This window comes from Pterocles gutturalis, unplaced genomic scaffold (genome assembly GCF_000699245.1).
Source record: "Pterocles gutturalis isolate BGI_N339 unplaced genomic scaffold, ASM69924v1 scaffold3858, whole genome shotgun sequence".
Taxonomy (NCBI): domain Eukaryota; kingdom Metazoa; phylum Chordata; class Aves; order Pterocliformes; family Pteroclidae; genus Pterocles; species Pterocles gutturalis.
Genome location: NW_010117774.1, coordinates 38043 through 62448, shown reverse-complemented (window position 1 = coordinate 62448; position 24406 = coordinate 38043). Strand labels below are relative to the sequence as shown.

Genomic DNA, 24406 nt, shown 5'->3' with positions numbered 1-24406 from the left:
ACACTAACTAAAGACCAGCGAGAGTCCTACTGTAAAGTAAGCATCTTGTTCTTAGCACCTTACTTCTGCCAAACAGGACCTGTATGAAAAAATGTGGGCATTTTCTTTGTGAAGTTACACCTCTGAAGTTACACCCAAGCACAGCTATCGAGATACTTAGTGCTAACTAGAGAATTCCCTGGATCAGAGAATATCCAGGAAGCTCACCACCAGTCTCTCCCAACCCCTCTAAAACAAGGTGGCTGCTGCCCATCTCCGGGCAAGACAGGGAAGTCATGCAATCAAGTAAGAACATGTCACAATTAAATGGTTTCCAGAGGACCTAGTACAACACTTCGGCTTCTCCAGGAAAGGGGGAAGAGCATAAGAAACACCTTCACATATTCAACCGAAACAGTACTACTGACACTGCTGTTAGTAACTACAGAAGCCTTCTGAAGATGAACACAGCATTTTAGCATACCCAGAGGCTGAGCTGTTGCTCTTGGGCTTGCCTCCATGTTCCTCACAGCACTTCAGCTCCACTGGGAAAGCAAAGTAGTTCCTCCCAAGTATCAAAATGTGAACATCCTCCCTCTCATGGGCACGTTTCACAGCCACGCTTTGAAATCCCAGCTCCTGAGGGAAGAGGGGAAGCGTACTGCCTGGCACACACGGCCTGCTCCCTCCACCAGCAGAATCCCCTCCGCTCAGTCACTGAACACCAGACACGTAGAGACCCATCCTCTCTGAAGGATCCTACCTGATCCTACATCCCGCTGTAGGGCCATCACCACGGGCTGTGACGCTGTGGCACCAGTTGGGAGTTCCACTGAACACCCTGTCCCCTGACCAGAAAAAGAAACCCAACGCAACAGTCCTGCCTGCCCTGGTGTATTAAGCACTTACTGCCCATAGGAATTACAGTGATAAATGTCCCCGACTTTGTATTTTTTTTCTACACAAGACTTAAAGTCACTCAAAGGACCATTTTAAGAAGGGCCTTAATTAGCTCACATCTAATTCTAGCAGTAAGTTTCTCTGCTGTTCTAAAATCTAAATCACAGTGACACAGAGCAAACGGCATCAGGTTCATGACTAAGGAGAAAAATCAAAGACCAGCATACGTGGTGCAAACACTGCTTTTTCTAACCACAGGCAACTGAAAAAGTTCGTCTGTGCTTTCACTGCTGCAAGCAGCAGTACCAGCAAAAGCATTACATGCCACAACAGCAAAAGTGTTTCTATTCTGGTACATTTTCCCCCACCCCTTCTAGCCTCCAAAAGAGTTAACAGGAAAACTTATTTAACAGGCTATATAAGTAAAAATATAAGGTGAAAGGTAGTAAGACGTGTCTTTTATGTTTACACAACAGATATATACTATTAAAAACATAAAAACAGAGGGTATAGATGTAAATTGAGAAGTGATACCTCTTTTTTCATTTGCAAAACCTCCAATAAAATCTGTTTTATCTGAATTCAGATAAAGAACACTTCATTTTCTCACTCTTCACATCAAACAAAGCGCACTTTAATCTAAGGAAGGGAGAACAATAGAGAGAAAAGCGGCATGGGTTTTTTTCAGCTAGATGAAGCTGAAGACTATCAGGCCAGGAAATTCTGATTTCTCCTGCCTGCTCTGCAGTGCCTAAGGATCAAGTAAATCAAGCTTCAGAAGTACCACCTGTTTGAGAGGCATCCTGCAAGCCCTAGTCGGTTGGTTGTAAGGGTAGTATGAAATGCTTTACAGCTTTAACAATGAACCAAAAGGGCCAAACTGCAGTAAAGACTGTAAGGGAGCAGAGATAAGAGCAGATGGGAGCAGCATGGTAAGTGGATACAGGTACGTACCGCCCCAATCTATTTTCTGTTTACTTGGCACCACTGCCTGAGGTTTTTTGGTTTGTTTGTTTGGTTGGTTTTTTTTAACATTGTGTCTGTGCCAGGAAGTCCTCAAACTCAGCTTTACATAGCTGATGTCCACGACTACGTGCCACGCTTGTGTAAATGCACCATCACGTCCTCTCTTCTGGGCTTGGATATCTTCCAGTCTCTCACTGCCAGCCTCAGGAAGCCTTAGAGGGACACAAGGCATAGCCAGGTCTTTTGGCCTTCCTGCGATAAACCATGCACACCTGCCCCGGGGCAGCCTCTTGCCCCTCTTCTGAGGGCACTCTAATGCAAGGGTCTCCAACAGATCCAGCCCACCTCTGGGCTCAGCCAAGCTGGGGGCCTCAGCTGCCACCAGCCCTCTCCCGTGGAAATGACCGAGGGCAGCAACTGAAGGGCTTGACTTCATGCATTCCTAAGAGGAAGGTACAGCAACACTCAGCAAAATGGGTTCAAATGTATTTTTAGACAATTACAATCTACTAGCATACAGTGTTTGTGCCAGTAAACCATTAAGATTTCTAAGTGAGATAACTTCTCTATCACTTTCCTAACCCCTTCCTTACATATCCAGGAAAACAGAAGCTCGGCATTTTCATTGCATCGGTTCCCCCCTCAGATTCAAGACTTGCTAAACATGTATGTTGCAGAAGCCCACACATATCAAAAATGCACCAATCAACAAATTAATGACAAACACTCACCAGATTATGGTGCTGGTGAAAAGAGGATGCAATTCATAGAGAGCCTTTACTAAGAACTTTATCACTCCTCCTATCTGTAAGCCCTCATGAGAAAAGAGCAAGTTTTCCCCATAGGTACAAATATATATCCCATTCTAATAGCTCAAGAAAAGGGTAACGGCCTCAGATGTTTAAGATTTCAACAGATGCAACAACAGATTCCAAGCCCTGAGTGTTTACTCCTGTACCTAGAAAGGAGGCCTCACTGAAGTCCCACAATATGATCCTTAAGTATATTTATTAAACAATAAAACATTCTGAATTCTTCCACAGCTTGCAGCAAGATTTTTTTTCAGTTTCACCAGGATCTCTCTCAGATGGAGCATACCAGCTTAAGAAAAACAAGCTTAAAGCTGTAGAGGAAACACTGCCAGCACAGATACTACACTTTGGTGTCTGTTTGGAGCTGACAGACTTTTAGTTCATCAATATTTTATTTGGATGACTTGCAACAGACCCCATTAGACAAGACAATACTGTCTCTTACCTCACCATCTCCTCCCCTGCAAGGTGAAGTTGCACTGTATCCATAACTGAAAGATTAAATCTTTTTCATTTGTTGCTTGAGCTAGTGCCTTTTTTTTTTAGCTACAACTTCTACTCAGGACTTTTCTGCTACAAATTTTGAAAAACACACAGAATTCTCCAATCCCATGGACTTCTAACACTGTAAAATACAGAAGGCACCACCACAGCAAAGAAAATTAAACCTAGTCTAAAACAATTTAATGTTTTTATGACTTTTAATATTAAAATTTGCTGATCTACTCTGGTGAAGAGGGTCTCATTCCAGAACTTCCCCCCAGAAAGCCATACCTGGTGTTTTCCAATATCATGAGACGATGACTCCACAGTAGCTCAGCCATCCCGTCTCTCCTGTTTATGTCTACTCAGAATCTCAAAGTGTTTTACCCGTTGCGGTTTCCATCTCACAGTTCAGGTGAGCATGTTTAGTACTAGGAGACTGATAATTTAAAATGATCTACAAGTTAACATTTTGTTTTGATGTTCTGAATGCCATTTCTTTAGCTACAAGGAAGTTCCACATCTGAAGAGAAAAAGAAGCTCCAAAACCCCACGACCACTTTTATTTATATTAGCTGTCCCTAATAAGTTGGAGTCACTTTTCTAATCCATTTTTTCTCAATGTCAAACTGTTCTTGTCCAGCAGAAATTCAAAAGCTTTCTCCAGACACTGAACAAATGGGTCACTCTGCAAGTGGAACAGTAAACCTGCACTGCTGTCTTGGGAAAATAATATTATTCTACTTCCTTTTGCTTCCTTTTTACATGAATATCCCTAACATACAGGCTCACTTCTCTCTAGTCACCTCCAGAATTGCTGCCTCATTCAGCATACAGGATGGATGAGACTCCTGGATTAAATGAGATCTGAATGACAAAGATATTATCCTGAAGAGAAAACTCCTGTTACCTTGAAACCTTAAGTACAATCAAGGGAAGACTGCAAAGAGACTGTCTGTGTTGAAAGCAGCAAACGTCAGGCAAGATAATTCATCGCCCTTTCTTCCACCAGCCTCAACTCATTGTGATACTTTTCTGTTTTTTTTCCAGAAGGAGTTTTTGGTTTGGTTGCTTGGGTGGGTTTCTTTTGGTTAGGGTGGTTTTTTTTATTTTAAATTACATACTCATTGCTTTCTAACAGATCTCCAGCAAAGGACTTGCCATGGACCCTCTTCCTGAGAAGTGCCCAACCATGACTGCAAGAGGGTACCTACTTGGGTAACTACTGGCTTCGGCACTGGGGCAATCCAGCCCAGAATAACACACACACTGAGAAGCCCTAAATCCCTTCTCTATCACTCTGCCCTCAGGCAACTCCCTGTCCCTCTGTCCTGGTTTCCTCACCATAAAATGAAGGATACGCATTGTAGGAGAGTGTAGAAGATGAATGAATTAGTGGTTCTTGAGGGTTTTTTTGTGTTGTTATAAAAATTACCATTAAAAAACCTCATTTAGCTATTAATTCTCTACCAAGATACGCAGAGAGAGAGTGTTTGCAGGAAGAGTCAGTCTGTTTCACGAGATTCAGTGATACTCAAGATTGGGCTCACTGGATAATATACAGTAAATAGATTATCAGACCATACCTCAAATAATATAAAAACAAATGAATTAAACAGCTACTTATATCACAGAAGATCTTCTGCAAGTAGAAGAAAGGGAACAGAGGAAACAGTTGCGCACACAGATCACATCCTACTTCACAGGCACAAGGAACGGGTAGCGACAGCCCTACTTCAGAGCTTTCTTAACTTCCAGCTTTGCTGATTGCTATCGTTCTGTAAACACAATCACTTCAAAAATACACGTGTTAAATTATGTAGTTCAACATTTTCTGTAACTTACTTTGTTGTTTCTGGATACTTACTTTCAACAGACAAAGTACATATAAACTTAACAGCCCAAGGCTTCTTGCAACTGGACATACAAACAAGGGAGACACTGCAGAGGGTAACAATTAGAGTTTTCTGGATGTCCTTATCACACCCCTCTTTCAGAGGCACTGATGCTTACAGCAGTATCAAATACTCCAAGGTGTCACATATTAAGTACGTGGGGAGACAACAAGAGTTAAAAACTACTTCTTTTCCTTACATACATCCGTATTTACAAATACACACATAGATATTCAAACATTGAACTTCCACGGTGTTCGTGAAATTTCCTCTACTGGTATCTGACCCCCTTCCCAAACTACAGCTGTTTCCATGTTCACTTTGCAATATATTAAAAAAAAAAAAAAAAAACCACAAACAAACAAACGAGCCAACAACAAAACCCTGCAACAGAAAAAAAATACTCAACTACATCGTGCAGGTTCTTCCCTGGTTACGTACTCAAGAGTTCACACTTTCCATCCTGTCACATAAAAGACACCCAATCCTTCGGCTATCTAAGTTCTATGAAGATAAAACAAAACATGATGGAAAGGCAGGTTTTGTTTTCTGTCTCTAAATAGAAAAGGAAAATAACCAGAAAACTTACCAGCTCATGAGATGGCTGTCTGTATTTTCTACTTTTGGCTACACTCCTCACTAGTTAAGGGAAAGCGGTAATTCTAGAACAGTGTCTCTCTGATTAACCAGCCTTCAAACACCTATAGCTGATCAGCTCATGGAAATCAGAGGGCAAAAGGTACAATATATCTTCAGCAGCGATGTGTTTTACACCAACGATACCTATTTTATGTGAGAAAAACGACTAAAGATTTAATGGTGCCAATTAAAGAAGCCAAGAGTTTGCACGGCTCAATAGCTGAGTCATAGACCTCTTGCCTGTAATGGGTTCCACTATAGCCCTGAGCTCAAGCTGTGGGAAGAGGATTGCGGATGAGTAAGAGGAATTAGTATTTTTAAATGTTACTGCAAAGGAAGGTGTCCTTTAAGCATTATGCAGCTGCAGCTCTAGCAGCAGTGGAGCAGCTTGCGCTTACTCAGAATCCTTGTTTTAAACTAGATGCTGAGAAATTCGTGGACACTTCCTAACTTCAAAATGCTCTGAAAGAAATCAGTGTAAAGCCCTCACAAATGTAACCAGCATTTCATACGCATTCCCAAACGTGAAATATTTCAGTACTTGTAATTTTTGGGCTATGTTATTACCCCCATTTTTGAAAAGCATTCATTTTTGTTTGCATGAAAAAGTACGACTGTGTAGCTGAAGACTGAAGTAGTCTGAACTTAACCACAGGATATCTGTTAACAACTGGTGCGAAGTACAGTGATGGAAAGAACATTAAAACATTGAAGTACCTCTCAAGGTGGCTCCCAGTAAACCCAGGGAAGTATTTGTGCCATAGTACAATGTTGTGCACAATTCTGATCATCCGCATCAACAACCATTACATCTCAGACACAGGTATGGATTCTCTTGAGTTTAACTTACTTCAGAGAGATTGCTATTCACGAAAACATCGACAGATCCTAATACAGGGAATCAAAAGAATTAAGATGGGCAAAACTGGCACACGAGCAAATCGGGTATAAAACCAGGGACTAATAAATTTAGGACAGAAAGTCAGATGTCTGTTCCAACATTCAGAGTAATCTGATTTGGGTTCAGGATTTCAAAGAGGAGTACTGGGAGCCAAAGCCAAGTGCTCTTTACATTGAAGTTTGAGAAGGTTAGGAAAAGCAGTTCATAGGATGGTACAAGTGCCAGCTGGAGGCTCAGCTGAATAGCCCAGGCAATCTTCACAAGTACTTTTTTCCTAATGATTTGTGACTGTAAAAATCAACACCAAAATCCTGTTTAGATTAAAAAATAAATGTATTTTAACAAATGTAATTTGGAGTATGACAAACACTGAACATATTAGTTCAGAAGTGAGGTAAATATACGTAGAACAACCATTTATGTTTAATTTTCCAGGGGAAGGAAACCTCTACTAAGCAGACTAATAGGCCTAGTAAAACAAGATTCTGCTCACAGCAGTTTTACCTTCAAACCTGAAAAAAGAAGTTGGTTACCCAAAAGGCTTTTATAATTAGACTGGCCAATATTGTAAGACAAATCCTTAAGTATTACCTCTTTTGTAAGCCTTACTTCACTCACATCCTCAAATCGTCAGAGCTATAAACGTGACTACTCAAGATACCCCAAGGAAAACCTCTGTGATTTCAAGTGTTTTGATTTATAACATCTTTCTTTGACTAGAAATTGTCTTAATTCATGTCATGACTGTCATACAAAACGCAAGGGTGCTGTTTAAACAGAAAGGGTTGCTTTTTCAATAAAGATATCACAGTCCCAGTGTCCTTTTGCAATAGCTTTTCTATTCCCTGGTTTGGAGAATTTTCCCAAAACAATGCAGAGTCTCTTTATTTTTAGGTACTCTACTAAAATTACTGGTGATCGGTTGTTCATTTTACACAGGTACCTTATTTAAATATTAGTGTTATCCTTGTAAGAAGGGGGTTAGTGCAGGAGATGCTGGTGTCCGTTGCTGCACATGCGCCTTAACTTACAGCAGGACTTTAATATCGCCACGAAAAAGGCTGCCAAGAGAATTTAACTTCTTTCTGATGTTGTGTTGGGAAACTTGTTCTTCCTCAAGAGCTTCCTACACATAACATCCCTAACACAAGAGATCTGAATCAATGAGGATAAATGAAGGTAGAACAAATTCTTCCTTCAGAAACTGTTTCCCATAGAAATGACCCCGGAGCTCCCAGACCAGAAGCTCCTGTCCTGCTTGGACAGCTCTCCATCCCAGTGAATTTGCCATGTAACCCCCTCCCCATCCCCAGCCACTGAGGCAATTCGGTGGCTTACGGGAGTGCTTTGTTTTGGGGTAAGTTTGTACAAGTTGGTGTAGAGACACGCAGAAGAGACAAAAGGAGCAAGCATTATCTTTTACATGTACCAGTAAGCATATCAGACTGAAGCAGTTAAATCCCTGAAAGAGCAACACAACCTGGAGATCATCCTTCAGCTACTTGCAGCCTAGGTTTTCCTGGGGGATATATATTTCCCCACAACATTTTCTTTGTTTTACTGATGAATACAAGCAGCTACTCCTTCAGTATCAACAACTCAGGGAACATGTTCCCGAGTTAAAAGGAAAATACACTGATCAAGATTTCAATAACTTTGCATTTGTGACTTGCAAACAAATAAATCAGTGGTTTTCTAGTATTGAAGTAGAGTAGGTATTTTCCTGTGCACAGCTAATATTCCTCTTATGCTACTAGTCCTCACAGTGCTGCATGAGAATTTTCAATGATCCAATTCAACACAGTTAGCAGAAGTCCCTTCAATGCAGAAAGTTACTTTCTGAAGCTGCAGTGATCATCTTGGATTCACCAAGAGACAAAGTAGAACAGAAGACTACACCCAAAAGCTTTGTCTTTTTGAGGATGTACAAACACACATACAGAAGTAGTCAACCCAGCACCCAAGGAAGCGTGCAGGTGTTCCAGAACAAGCAGCGTTGGCTCTTCTCAAGGGAGGGCTCCCGCCCCTCAGAGCAGCAGGCAGCCCAGCAGGAGCCGGAGCCGGAGCAGGAGCCTGCCCAGGGCGCTGGGGTGGGAGAGTAAGGAGGTCTGTGGCTGCCTGCGTAACCCCAGGCACAGTACCTGGCTGCACGTTTCCACCGTGTGAAATGGAAACAGGGCTTGCCTGCCCTGCCAGCATATTCCCAGTGACTCACATCACTCAAAGGTTCTCTGATGGAAGGAGTTGACAGACATGGAGGGTACATATCACAGGCTAAACCATCTTTTTCTAGCTGGCTTACTAATACTAACCTGTCAAACAACTCAGGTAACTGGGATTTCATGCTGTCACTTTCCACTACACGATTTGCAGCTCCACAGAAAGGCTCAGTTATTGCCCAGTTCCCATCAAATCCAAAGGAAAAATATAACAATTTTAGTACACCTTCTCTTCAGTCTTTCCACGTCCCTTCCCAAAAAGGTGGCACTGCGCATACAAACCCTCACCTCCAGCTGAGGTGAGGACACACAGTCTTGATCAGTCAACAAAGAACTCACCGTTGAAACTCCTCCCTGAAGAGATCAAAGAACGGTTTGGGTCAGAAGGGACCTTTAAAGGTCACCTAGTCCAACCCCCCTGCAATGAGCAGGGACACCTTCCACTAGATCAGGTTGTTTAAAGCCCCATCCAGCCTGACCTTGAATGTTTCCAGGGATGAGGCATCTACCACTTCTCTGGGCAACATGTTTCAGTGTTTCACCACCCTCAGCATTAAAAATTTCTTTAATATGTAGTCTGAATCTACCCTCTTTCAGTTTACAGCCATTAGCCCTTGTCCTACCACTACAGACCCTACTAAAAAGTGTGTCCCCATCGTTCTTTTAAGCCCCCTTTCAGCACTGGAAGGCTGCTCTAAGGTCTCCCCAGAGCCTTTCCTTCTCCAGGCTGAACAACCCCAACTCTCAGCCTGTCCTCATACAAGAGGCGTTCCATCCCTCTAATGATTTTTGTGGCCCTCCTCTGGACCCGCTCCAACAGGTCCCTGTCCTTCCTGTGCTGAGGACTCCAGAGCTGGATGAAGTACTCCAGGTGGGGTCTCATGAGCATGGAGTAGAGGAAATCACCTCCCTCGACCTGCTGGTCACACTGCTTTTGACACAGCCCAGGATACTGTTGGCTTTCTGGGCTGTGAGCACACATTGCCCAGTCATGTCCAGCTTTTCATCCATTAGCATCCCCAAGCCAAGCCTCTATTGATACCGGAGGTTGCCCCAATCCAGGTGCAGGACCTTGCACTTGGCCCTGTTGAACCTCATGAGGTTCATATGGACCTACTTCTCCAGCTTGTCCAGGTATCCCATCCCTCCAGCGTGTCAGCTCACCACTCAGCTGGGTGTCATCTGCAAATGTGCTGAGGGTGCGGTCAATCCCACTATGTCATTGCTAAAGGTATTAAACAGTTCTGGTGCGAGTACATTTTGCTGGGACAGGGGGTTCCTACACTTCATTTTACACTGAGGTGTAACTGCTGTCATTGCAGGCACCAGCCTGAGCAGATCCTGTCTGAAGGGAGATTTAAGTTACAACACAGAACTCAGTTCTATCAATTTTTTTTCTACTTTTAAATTTTTAATCTGTAAGCCTCTAGTAGTGGAAATGTAATTCTCTTTAAAAACTTCCCATACGCATGCTGCTGTTAAGCGTATAAACCTGTTCTCCTTCATCACCTTTCTCACTTAAAAGTGGTTTGCAGGGGACCAGAGATAGACAGAGCACAGGCTGAAACCACTGACTCAAAAGAAATCTTCATGGATACACATGAGATGCAAAACCAAAAGATCAGTCATCAACTCTATTTTTCTCCTGGGTTGGGAAGACAGCAGTTCTCCAAATGGCCTTCCCATTGCAGTATTTTATTAACTCCAGCATGACAAAGTGGGCTTGAAATCACACACTTGTTAAAGTCCTTGGATGTTATATATGCTGCCCAAGATCCATTTATGTCAAAGAGCCCAAGATACTTCTCAAGCTCGAGTTTTTTACTCACAGCAATAAATGAAAAAGCCCTTTGAATATGTTACCCAATATGTATTTCTGTCACAGGTAAGCCTTCTTCCAGCTCCTCTAGTAACTGAACTAACAATTAAATCAGGAAGTGTCATTAGAATTGGAAGGGAGGGAAAAAAAATCCCAAAACAACCAAAAAACCCCAACCAAGCCCCCCACAATTCTTTTTCTGTGAACAAACACCTCATTTAGCAGTACCAATTGAGATAACTCTTAATTATCCTGTCTAAAACACACTTGGGTTCTCCAACCAGTTTGATTAACGTTGTTCCATGAAACATTAAACACCTTATCTTTAGTATCCTAGCTCCAGCCATTCTTTACACAGCCTGTTCTAAAATGTAAGAATCGCTATACACAGGTCTTAAATCAGACGTGCCATCAGCAATATCAGCTCTAGATTTTGTTTTATAGTGTCATATTATAACTGTCTCAAGCACACCCGACAGCAACACTGGCAATACAGACACAAAACAAGCAACCAGCGTTAGACAGCAAAAGTTCCCTGAATCCCAGTCTAATGCCTTAGTTACAGAATTATCTGGTTTTCAACAAGTCTTCCTGAAGTATTTCAAGGGAGGCTAGCAGAGAGAAAGACTTCGAACCAAGCAGCCTTCCAGTACTGCAGGCGTTTATCCCAATGCCCACAACTGGCGATGCCTGCCCTGCAAACATTTGCAACGTCCCATTAACAAACCGAGTGAGATACGAATAACAACTCTAAAGCCCGAAGCTCTGGACTAGTTTGAACGATTATGTGTTTCATACGCAGCCATACAAGTAAACTGTGATGTCAGCTTTCTATGGTAAGGTGTCACTTTAAACTCAAACACACACTGTATATTATAAGCCTCCCACTATATTTAGCAACAATGGGCTGGTACAGAAAGATTTCTTCCAAAAATAAAGTACTTCATATCATTTAGCACTCACACATAAGGAAAATTACAGCATTATCACAGTTATCAGAGTCTTGCAGGGCCAAAAAAGATAGGAGGTACCAGAATGCAAGTGGATGGAGGGCCATCTGGAGAGAAAGGAGATGTGAAACGAGAGTGGAGAAAACAGAGTTCGTATTGACTGCTAGATACTGGCAAGTTTGTTATGAAGCTTGTTATGAGTCCTCTCTTTTCTTACAGGAACACTAAAGAAAAAAAAAATCTACAGAAGTATTAACTTTTCAGTTACTGTGGTCGTTATGTTCTCTTGGTTGTGGGAGTTCCAGAGACATAATAAAACACAATTTAATTAGCACAATTAAAATTGACTTATGCTTTCCTGATTTAACAGATTAAAATTTTCAGCCTGTTTTAAGAAAGACGCTTGTTTTAGGTGGGTATACATTCCTTTCAGAAACTCTTGTACTACATATGAAATTTCCTCTCTGATGAAAACAACAAGAGTTTATATTTAACAAAAAGTGAAAGATGAAACCTAAGTAAGTGTTTGGCACTCCTTACAACACGTTGTATCAATATATCAAAGATATATTTGGTGCTGTATACTGAAGAATAAGTGTTGCACTCTTGAAGACAAATACTTGCAGTTTTCCAAGATGAAAAGGTTCATAATATTCCCTAGCAACCTGCCAAGCTCCGGAATTTAAGATTTTTTGACATTGAATTTCTACAGCAGCAACCCATGCAACACGAACCCACCCCTAGAAGTCCTTACTTTCTGTGCTTGCTCAGTGTAATACATCAGCTGCTGTCTCCTCAGCTTGGCTAACACAATAAAACCACCGAGGAAGAGTACGGGAACGAGTTACATCCAGAGCCTGGGTACTGATTCAGGAACAAACCAAGCAAAGGAACAAAAACTCCTCCCAACCCAACAATGGAAGATCACAGAGATCCACTCGTTTTCTTCCACACCTTGTGTAACCGCACTACTCTCAGGTTAACCTGTACAATTACCAAATTCCTGCACAAGGAGTGGGATTTCCTGCTTTGAGCTGTCAGACAGGTCATCTCTGTCTTCTCGAGCTGCACTCTCAAACAAGAGCACTACGGAAAGAAGCGAGGAGGAGAGCAGGGAGATGACGTGTGTTAGAGTAACAGATACCCGAGCAACAACTGGAATCAGGAGTTTTATGAATTTGGGTTTTGAATACATAACAGTCATTATGCCAATCATGAATATGTTCCTCTTCATAAACAGGGACAACACCATTACCAACCTTGCCCAGTAACTGAGAAGATTCTAACTAAACAGGTAACAGATCAAGGCCAGTAAACCAGAAAGAATGCAGATTCTGGAGTTTATAAATCAAACCCACACTGAGATCAGCCATCCTCTCAGTTCTGTTTCCTCAAAAAGATGACTAAGAAAGTAAATCTGAGCTTTAGTTCTAACTTCTCATGCTTTTAAACAATTCTCTATTTAGAAGAAGAAAATCCCATTCAGTTGGATTCACTAATTCATTGACAGATATTGGGAGCATCTTCCCTCATTTCAATGGACATGGCACACCTCTAATGGAATTATGTCAAGCTCTCTTTGCTAGAGAGGGGATGTTCTTTCATCTCTTCAATACCTAAATACCTGCAAATACTTCAGTTGGAAGTGAAAGAGTCCTCCCCTTTTCTAAAAAAGAAAGCACACCTCTGAAATCAAATCAGCCATTTATATTTGTGTGAAAAAAAGGAACAAAAGGTGAGAGTTAAAAAAAGTTTGGGAGAAGTTGAAACGTGGCCTGCTTGTCGTTAATTCAATAAAGCAAAACAAAGCTTTGACTTCTAATGAAGTTTTCATTTATCAAAATTTGAGGAAGGACTCAAGGGCTGGTTACTGAGGGCAAGTGCTACAGAAACTTGAGCTGTGGAAGGGTAATAAAAGGCCTGAAAACTCACTGTCAGAGGAAAAGGCAGTCCCCATTTTCACACACCAAGCATTCCCACTCCCACACCACCAGCTTGGGTGATCTTGTGGTCACAAAGCGAAAAGATGCCGGGAATGTGACCTGGCCAGAAGCAAGCTGGCCAGATAAGCCAGCTCACCAAACGATCAGGCATGCTGATGCAAGGAAAGAGCTAAGGTTCTGCATCCCAGACCTCAGCCACCTTTATTTGCATGGGTTATTTTTTTTTTTTTTAAGCAGATTAGATACTGGGAGTTGTTAAACTCACACAGCTATGCTGGGGAGCTCTCAGGGGACCGCCTGCCCGCAGCACGGTGACACAAAGGTGCATGCTGAAGCAGCGTGCAGAGCAGGACTCAAGAGGCAGGGGACTCCAGCGCCTGGTGCAAGAGAGGTGGGGTGACTCCCTGAACTTCTCTGTCCCCATCTCAACAGAGACACCGGCCCTTTCCTCTGCTCCTGCTGCTCAGCACTGCTCCATCAGCTCAGCTCAGCCTTTCGCTGCCCCCTCCCTGCCCACCCTTCCTACTCTGCTCTTACCAGCTCCCAAGAAGCAGCTTCACAGTCTTTAAACCATACCTGCAAATTTGGAAAGATTTCAAAAGAAAAATCTGTACAAACAGATGCTTTAATCACTGTGAAAAAATTCAAGGGTGTTAATTTCACTCCTTAGCTACCAAACTTTACAACTCTGTTGACAAAAGAAGGTACCAAATATTTATAGATGACATCTCTAAGAAAAAAAACAAGTGATTTGTTCCCAAAATCCAGACCACGTTACCACCTGTACAATACATACGTATATCTCCGTAAACTTAAAAGAACATTGATACCTAGAAAGGAAAGCCCTCAAAGCCAATAAGGAAGGAACAGCAGGGGTACTCCATCCACTCTGACACACGGTTCAGGTGAGACCATCCCTTTCTGAGAACACCATCCCAGTACCTTGGTTTCATTCTGTTTGGTCATCAGTTCTTTCATTATAACTCAAATCTGAAAATTCCACAGTGAAAAGCACTGGCTCACTGAACTGAAGGAGAAAACAACCCCAACAGATGAAAGTTAAAAATCAAACTTCAAAGTGATGGTATGCCATCGTAGTGGGAACCGAGACATTTACCTTCCTCGAAGAAAAAAAAAGAGACAACACTTATGCAAGTTTGTGACACTTGCATTCAAGATACAAGCAAAGGCAGATTAGTTTAAAACAAATGGATGCCTCAAATTCCACATGAAAGAGCAGGATGGAAGACAAAGAAGAGGATCTGTAATAAAAAGGCAGGAAATTATTACTTCGCCTGTAACTTGTTCTTAAGACTGCCACTGTGTTTAAAGAAATAAAAAATAAGTGTAAAAATATATAAAGCATTTCTCCTTTCATTTGCTCCAATTTTCCACCCTTGTAAGTTATCTAGGCTGCTGATGATACAGACATGAGCATTTGTATTAGACTATCAGCATTCAGTCATAATAAAAAGCTTCTCTGAAACAACAGACATATTTGTTCAAACAAATACAAGATAGGAGAATGTGTTCAGACATGGGAAAACAAGATGATTGCACAGTTTCCCTGGCAGGGACCATCAGCAGATAGAATACTGTACCAAAGTACCCAACAGCAGCACAAATTTAAAAGTATTTCTAGTTAGGTGATCCCTCAGACAATGCTAACGATTTCAAGAACACAGTCAGGTAACCAACATATAGAAACTTTCAACACATTCACGCTGAAGAACAAGTCTGGTAACTCTTAAGCCTACAAAATCAGCAGGCTGATGCAGACTTATGTGTTTATGCTAATGCTACAAACTGGCTTTACCCAAAACTCCAGAGCAGGTAATTTAATGGCACAAGTGATTTTCATCACAGTCAAATCATGGCACCTGAGGGAAGAAGTATTCTTGAAGTTGCTTGTACCTCAACAGTAAAAAAGACCAAACACTCCACAGCAACCCCACCTCAAACCGGCAAGTCTTTGGCCCAAAGGCCATTCACTGCCGAGTGACTGCAAACCCGTGTTTACAGCAGTACCTACAGCCTTCTCAAAGTGAGGAAGAAATAAGCCTTCACATATGTTCATATTAACTGCTAGACTGGAATATATCCGAGGAGTTTTAGAACACGAACTTTTGTTGGACGAAGTATTTCTTATTAACTGTTACATCCATGGAGAGACCTGCATGTGAACCAGCTCACGGACGGATGAGGTTATCAGCGGAACAGACTATATTACCCCACAGTGGTGAAATCATTTCAATACTTTTAACCAAAGGTAGCTTTAACAGTCTACTTCTCTTTGATTTGGAAAATTATAGTTCATTACTTTGTGCCCATTGCTGCAATACAGGAGTTCTTCAGAGCCTCAACAAAATACAGCAGAAGCCCGTAAACTTTTAAGAAATATTTAAGAAGGTTTTACTTCTAGACAAATACTATGGATTTTCTTCTCAGCTTTTCTTTCATCATCGTCTACAACTTCTGATATGGCCTGAGTTTTTTACCTGTATTTTACATAAATCCACACATGCATGCATATCTGTATATAAAAATAATATACAAGGCTCAGTATTAGTGGTGTTTTTATTGCCATTTATTTAGTCTAGCACTTTCAGCAATCCTGCCGACATACACTAGTTTGCTGCTCTAGAAACATTTGAAAAGGGAAACTAGAATTTCCAGGGGAAGCCATGAGATTTTGCTGAATGTGCAGCATATACAGTACCCCAAAAACTAGCTAGCAGGCATGTGAAATAGCCTCTATATCAAAACAAAAAGTACCCAATAGCGTTTATAAGTTATTAAAAAAAAAAATAGAGTCATTCTACTTATTGCCAGGAAAATAGTCAAAAAGCTGAACGCTCAAGGGATGAAAAAAGCTAGCGGTTCTCTCTGGAGCTGTGGGACATTGCTTATGAATATTAATTTATGGGGAAAATCCTAATCATCTGAAATGATAATTTCTTGACAAATAAAATTATAGAACACACATTAAAAAATAATTGGTTATGTGAAGACAGTAAGGAGATAAGTAAGAAGTCAGTCTCTTCTTACTACTCTTAGGCATTAAAACAATTAAATACCCAGAAGAAAGTCAACTTCATTTTGGTGTGCCAGCAGTAACTGACTTAACATGAGCTCCCTGCTGGGTTAGAGTATTGCGTCAATCCACTTCAGCGGATAGTTTTAATATCCCTCTCCATCCAGGTATATCTAACTATAAATTAAACGGAGGCACCTCCGCAGGGTGTAACAATGCAGGAAGGGCCTGTGACAGGGGTGACCCAGCGGCTGACTCAGCAGGACTTTCCCTGCCTCTTCCCCTGCAAGGGAGAACAGGAAATTTCAGAAGAATGTGTTCACACCAAACACAGCTATGAGCTGTGATTTAAAGCAGAGTCACATGCCCGCAGACAGCAAGGCCAGCGGAGTAAACAGGGCATCACACCGGTAACACACACACACAGAATGGATGCCCTCTCCACAAGAGACACGGCAGCCCAGCATCCTTCAACGCTGTCTGTGCCCACCACAGAGCTCCACCATTTAGTTGAGCACGGAGGCTACACCCTAACTGTTTGTCAGTTAAGTATTCCTATGTTTGACTATAAATAATGTAGATCATATTTGTGGAACATGATTAATGAACAGGACTTGAAACTTCAGCCCACACAGTAGCTGTGGGTAAATCAGAAGTTCTGTATAACACCACACCCAGGACAGCCTATTCTTGGCAGAGAAAACTCCTACACTCACTCTATCACTAATAAAATTCTCTGAAAATAATGATACTTAAGAGCAACTGCACAGCATGAGATCCCCAGAGGCCTGTTTAACCTGACACCCCATCTCTGATTAAGTCTGTAGAAGAGTGAAAGAACTGGACACACACACAGCAGATGCACCCCAAAGCCAAACTCTCAGACACTTATTTCCGGCACAGATCTGCTGAGCCAAACGTGGTGCTTTCGTGTTTACCAAATGATGATGCACTTCTCTGCACAACACCTCAGAGACCAGCGTCTTCATGGGCGGTTCTGAGCTCCCCACCTGATACATTTGCTGAATACTCTAAAAGAATTCAAGGAGACAAAAACAGGTGACAAACCATCCCTGTTTCACATTTACCTTCTTCATGCACCTGAATCACAATTTTAGAGGTTTTCACCATCTCTCTCCTTCCCTTCCCCTCTAAATCACCCCTCTGTGCTTTTTCAAGAGCTACTACTATTTCCTGAGGCCCGAGAAGGGACCCAGAGCTGCACAGCGCTTGCCACGTTGCCATGCCATGCATACAAGTAGCAACGTGATAACAACCTTTGTTTTGCTCTCTACTACTTCCACAACAATTCCTGCCGTTTCATTTCGTTGGACTGTCACAGCACATTTTCAGATAGCCATCCAACACCAAGGCCCTGCTCCTAAGGAGAGGTTTCTGCCTGCGATTCCACTGCCCAGGCACCATGCCTTGGCTCACACAGCTCCTGCGATGGACATCCCTGTTGTATTTCTCATTATGTACTTTCATTGTTAGGTTCTTCACAATGTCTGTGCTTGGCACTCAGCTCTGAGCATCTCAACAGCAGCAGCAAACTTCGCCATCTGACTTCTCACTCTTCTCCAGATCTTTTGTGAGTTTTTTGAACAGCACAAGCTCACAAGCCCACCACAGATACCTCTGCTGTGGAAACGGGCAAGCTACTCCTGCCCTACTTCGCTTTGCACCTTGGCCGATCACCCGGCCACAGCAGAACCCACCTCCCACCCCACGGCCACCAAGCTCTTCCAAAAGCCTTTGATGAAGAAGGTTTCAAAAGAGGGCTTGAAAAGCCAAGCACTGACTGAACGTCCCAACGCTATGGTGGTTCTTAGGAAACCATCAAACTCTACTGAAGCCAGCAGCTCCCTGCTAACAAGGTCCTAAGAACCATGGCTAGTTTTCAGCTATTAATCTAAACCAGCTGAGCTGTCAATCACCAGCTCTATTTCCCAGCCAAAATCATCTGCAGTTTTGCACACAAAAAAGAAATAAGCCCTAGAATTGACACGGCAATTTCATTCAAGTTAAAAGCAAAAGAACTTCACTTTCCTTCCAACATATCTAAAAACAAAACAGTAATTTGGTTAACCACAAGTATTACAGCCTTCCCATGATAAGGCTAGCTTCAAATCACCGAAAAATAATTACTAAGATGGCTTCTGTTGATTTAAAAGTATGTAGTGATTTCCATTTCCCTGACTATATTCATTTTGTTGATTCATTTTATACAAATAAAAACAAACCAATCATTTAAATAACTGTTCTTCAGCGAACATTTTCTGCCAACTGACGTGAAGGGAAAACCATGACACAGGAGAGCTCCAGATTCTGTACTCAGTCCTAAGACCAAGGGGTTTGCGCATTTGCATTTTTCCCCAGGGGGTGGTGGGGAGGGGTTGAGTTTTCCTTGACGTGAACAATATTTATTTCATATGAACAGTTTCCAAGAGGGAAATGCCTGCCTGTCAAGAGTTTCATTATGACAGACAGGTCTCAAACTAATTACTTAATGGGAAGGTATGTTAACGATAACTTTTACCAAACAAAAACTTAACAGAAGGACGCTAACAGGGAAGTTACTTGGCTAGCTACGACTGTTTGAATTACTGATTTTAATCAAATAACTTGAGTTATCATGTGGTTTTCCTCTAATTACTCAGTTTCAGCACTTACCTTTGTTCAAGTTATTCATGTGCAGTTCAGAGCTTTGTAATAGGTTGCACAGCTCATTTAAGGGTTGAACTGTCTGCATTTTACCTCCTCAGTGATTAAAGGGAAATGAGCGTCCCAAGAACGTTTAACAAGCCTCTCTGTTCTACAAGTAAACCTTCTCCTCAACCGCATCTTGTTGCCAAAAAAAGATTTACTGGATGGTTGGATGAAAACAAGGGATTAATGCTGGTGAAGAACACCACAGCTTTAGGGCACAATCAATCAAGTCTTCCCTTTCCACAGCAGCACTAGTTGTGAAAGATCCCTGTGATACTGGTCTTTGTTCCTTTACTGTCTTAGAAGGATTGCATTACCATTTCTACAATTTTCTTTCACGTTTTTTCTGCTAGATGTGTTAGCCCTCATCTTTGGGGTAAAAACCACACCTCGTACTTCTTTTTCTGATGCCCCGTCTTTCTGTACTAATTTCTCCATGCTGCCATTACCCCCTTTGCACGCACCTGCTTATTCTCTTGGGTCTTTTTTGTGTAGTCTTGAGTTCTCTCCTTTGTCATCCTGCTTTCATACACAGTCAGTAACAGAAAGGCATTGTCAAGAGCTGCTCTCCCAAGGAGGAACACACAACTCCACATGCGTGCAAGAGCTATAATTTAAGATTCTCCAAACACAGCCTGTGCGTGGAGGTGTTGGGGGGAACAAAGGGCCAACACAACATTTCACACCAATTTTGAGAGGGGCAGGGGAGAGAAGGACAGTCTTGAAGATACTCTTTTCACCTTCAAGTGGAGAGCTTCCTCCTCCCTCTGTCCTTCCCCTTGCCCATCTTCATCCCTGATCTCCCTCCCAGGGCTTCCCCACCCTAGGGTACCTCCAGTGCTCCCCCCTCCTCTCTTCCACAGGGAATGTGGAAGCCTCTCCCAGCTGCTGAGCTGCTCCATCCACCACTCCTTGTCAGCTGCCTCTCTGCAGCACATCCATCTGATGCCCAGCCCGAGCTCACGCTGTGCAGAGCGGCTAACAGGAGCAGCCGGCAGGCAGCAGCGGAGGGGACTGCTGAGCAGCTGCTTCCCGCACAGGCCTGGGACGCTGGCTCGGACAGCTGTTTTTATGATTTATTAAGCTTATTGTAGCATCATATCATTATGACTGCATTCCAACAATTATCTCCAAATAGTTACATGCAGAGCTACTTGGCATTAATTACTGACTGATTAAAAAAAAAAAATAATTAAACCTCTGATATCTTGACCATCATTCATTGAGTACCAAAACCTCTTGAATTATGACCAACAGAACCAGAGACAGGCAATGGCAAACACAAAGATCCCAAAAGGCACTTTTTCAGCTGAAGCTTAACATCCTAGCATGTAGTCAAACCTGCTAAGCTACAGAGGATCAAGATATTTTACCGTTTTTAGCTTTTAATTGAAAAATTACATAGAAGCAATACATTTTCATCGAAACCCAGCTGATCAGAGACTCAATAAAATAAAACTTCTATCCTATCTGAGATTTCATTTAAGCCTCAGAAGATTAGATTTCAGACTATGATTCACATCTGCTGTCTTCTCCTCCCATAAACTGGTGCCCCATCACTTCTCAGTTGTATTACCTAGTGCAGAAGTTCATTCTGGAAATTTTTCACATGTGAAAATTTCAGCTTTAACTTAAAACCACAAAACATTCCCTTAGGATTTAAAGAAAACCCTTGTTTTGGCCAGAACAAACACATTACAACACACTTCTTTCTCCAAGTTGCAAACACAAACATTAATAGTATAAATGACAATTCTCACACATGATTTTCATTTTCCCCTCAAAGGAACCAACATGAAAAAAACACCAGGCATTCAACTTGTCCTGTTGCTGTATCACATTTTGGTCAATCCATAATGTTACCTTGTAAAAATTACTGTCAGGACATTAGCAAGCTACCTGAACCTCATTTTACCTTCAGCTTCTGTGCACCAAGCAAGCCACGTAACCAGTAACAAACAGGGCACTCAAACAAGAGCAACTGTTTTGAAACCATAGATCTTGTGTATCCTGAAACATATCTGCAGTAATTTAAAACATTTTCTACTCATTGGAAGGAGCTTACCTGAAGGACAGGCACTTTTTGTGGTGTGTTTTGTGGTGACTGGTGAAGCTGTGCCCAAGGCTGATGATGAGGATGTGGGGGTGGTGAAGACTGATGATGTATCCCTGGATGAGGCTGCATGGGAGGACAGGTTGGCATTTGCTGTTGAAAAGATTGCTGTTGACTAGGAAGCTGCTGGCCAGATATTAGTCGCTCTTGTATTGCTTGTGGATCTGCAAGGCCAACACCTGGACAACCATTTGGTCTCATGTGCCCACCCATCTCCCGTGGTGTTGAAGACATACCCATAAACGGACGATTCTGCTGAATGTTTCGGGGGCCCATATTCCTTTGTCCAATTCCCATGGCACCAGGGGGCTGGTGTGACGGCTGAGGATGGGGTATATTTGAGTAACTGCCAACTTCCATTGGTATTCCAGCACTACCAGGTCTAACCTGTGGAGGAGGCGTACCTGCTGGATTACTCATTGCTTTCATCGGTGACATGGGAGGTGGAGAGGCATAAGTTCCCTGAGGCTGTGAAGGGTGCATAGATTGCGTGTTCATTTGGTTAAGTGAGCCACTAGGGTGGATGGGTTGCTGGTGCATTAGTCCTTGACCACTGTTTGATGGAAATCCGACAGCATTTGGGTATCTTGGTACAGATTGATTCATTGGAGTGTTATTTGTAAGGCCTAAATTCTGATTCATCCCTGTATTATTAACTAATCCCTGATTAAGGTTACTGTAAGGATATCGAGAATACTGCCCTGAGTTGTTTATAGTAGGTGAGGGTACCGTCTGGCTCCGAGAACTAAAATTAAGTGTTTGCGGCCTAACAGCACCCTGCTGAGGAGGATTAGGGGAGAATCTGGGGCTGTGGGCTACTGATTCTCCATGGAGAGCAGTGGGGGGATGGTGGTGAAATTGCTGGACTGAGTGTCGCAAAGAAGGTGCCATACTGGGATTCTGCTGGGGCACGTGAGACAAGTGGCCAGGTCCTGAGGTGGCGATAAAAGGGTTTCCCTGATTGAGGCCTTCCTGGCCTTGAGAAAACTGGTTCATCCTCTGCTGTTGTGGCTGACCGTGCTGCTGCATTGAAAAATCACCACGAGCCATGTAGTTTCCCATCTGCTGCATGTGCTGAGGATGGCCCTGCCCAGGTGGTCCGGAGGGCGCCTGTGGCGGCTGCGTCGGTTGCGGCTGCTGCTGCTGTTGCTGCTGGTAGGGTGCTCTTATCTGGTCCGGCACTTGAACTGCCCGTGGTCCCCACATGGAGCCACTGTCTACGAAGGGTTGCCCGTGCCTTTCATTCTGCATGCTGGGATAGACTCCCATCTGACCACCAGCACCACTGCTGTGAGGAACCTGAGGAACTGGAGGGTTGTGATACTGTGAATGAGGAGACGCGATACCGTTCCCAGGGGCACTGCTTATCATCCTGTTCGGCTGATCCATCAGGTGCATTTTCTGCTGTTCGTATTGATTATAGTGATCAAAATGGGTCAACTTGGCTTGATTTTGATTTGCAGGGGGATGATGAAGAGGTGACTGTAAAGAGGGAAATCCTTGATCCATAGGCATTTGCTGCCCCATAGGATTTACCGTGTTTTCAGGATATCCACATTCTCCAAGACCTTCCAACCCTTCACTGAAAATATTCCCATCTTCTCCAAACAGACTCATCATTCCTGGATCTGCCATCGCTTTCCAGCACACAGCTCCTTGGAGCTACAACTAGAATGCTAGTCTGTGCTTCACCTCGGTGAGGTGTTTTGTCCTCAAAGCCTTTAATCCTCAACTAATCTCCTTCATGTCATTCCATATTTCCTTAATTCTTCTGGACCACGCAGTGTCAGGCAAAGTCTGGTTACTGCTCCTAGAAAAAGTGGGGGAAGGGGGAGAAAGAGAGGAAGATATTGAAATAAATAACGTCAGGCAATATAAAGAAAACATACTTGAGTGTTTTTTAGACAATGCTAGCTAGTTTCAGCCCCTGAAATACATCTTTAAAAAATAAATTGCACTTTATGAAGGATTCATTATCTTTATCAGAAGCTTTATTACGACAGCGAGTTAGGAAGCAAGCAAAACATTAGCCTTAACCTTAAATTAATCCATTCACTGCACTTCCTAGTGCTCCTTTCTTGGGTGGAACAGAACAAAAGAACACAACATGCAGCAGCAGCAGCTGCCACAGCAGGTAGGCAGACGTATAAATACAGCCAAGCAGCCCATCTGCCGAACTAAAGCCCTGAAAACGCTCTAGTTACCAACAGCCTGTCCTCAACCTTATTCCCTTGAGCTGTGTAATCAGATGAGCAAGCAGAAGCACCAAGTCCTACAACAGACTAAAGTTAGTTATACAGACAACAGATTTTTCAAACACACAGAGATGACCCTCTAAAACATACTAAACTCCAAGACTTAGCATTCAGGAAGAGAAAAAAAAAAAGTATTTTTTCTCTAAACATGCAATTTATCTTAATTTAATGAAGTTGTAAACTGAAAGACAGGGCTCTTCTTCCCATTTGAGCAAAACTATAATTTTCTTACACAAAGTGAACGTAAATTGAAAAGCTTCATTCTGTAACAGGATAGATTTCTCAATCCATACCCTAACTTCTCTCATGATGGTAACAGGGAACACTGTCATTGGAGTTCATTATTCATCTTCAGGCAATTATGCTACTAACTGCAACTACAGCACTTTAGAAGACCACACTGAAGTTTTGTTCTTTCCAGAATCCTAATCTTGAAAACCCACTCAGGAGAGTTAGCAACGGCAAAAAGAATTTAAATAATAAAACACTAACCTAACAAGGTACACACTTGGACTTGGGAAAAAAAGAAAAAAGCAACACACACTAACAGCAGATTCAGATAAGTTCCCGTTTAGGTTTTTCACGGGGAAGACTGGCATGTTCTGAAATGTGTCTCCCATTCTCTCCCTGCAACAGCTCAGAAGATTTTGTCTGGATCTTCTTATTATGAATGAAACTAGACTAATGCTATCTTTCCTCCTTAAGGTCATAATTTTAAACACTACATCCTGTATCTCAAAATAAACTTTAAGACGACAGAGTCAAGGAAGCCCATCATATAGCAAATAA

At 42.4% G+C, this 24406-nt stretch overlaps 1 protein-coding gene across 1 annotated transcript in view; it reads right to left on the bottom strand.

The window, feature by feature from the left end:
- Positions 1-22997, bottom strand: part of LOC104463532 (chromodomain-helicase-DNA-binding protein 7-like) — a gene marked incomplete at its 3' end in the record, with an annotated part of 30182 nt that extends 7185 nt beyond the window's left edge. Inside the window, exon 1 of the mRNA XM_010075905.1 lies at positions 21315-22997. Coding sequence (XP_010074207.1) covers positions 21315-22997 — 1683 coding nt within the window. The remainder of the gene's footprint in view (positions 1-21314) is intronic.
- Between the last annotated feature and the right edge of the window lie 1409 nt (positions 22998-24406).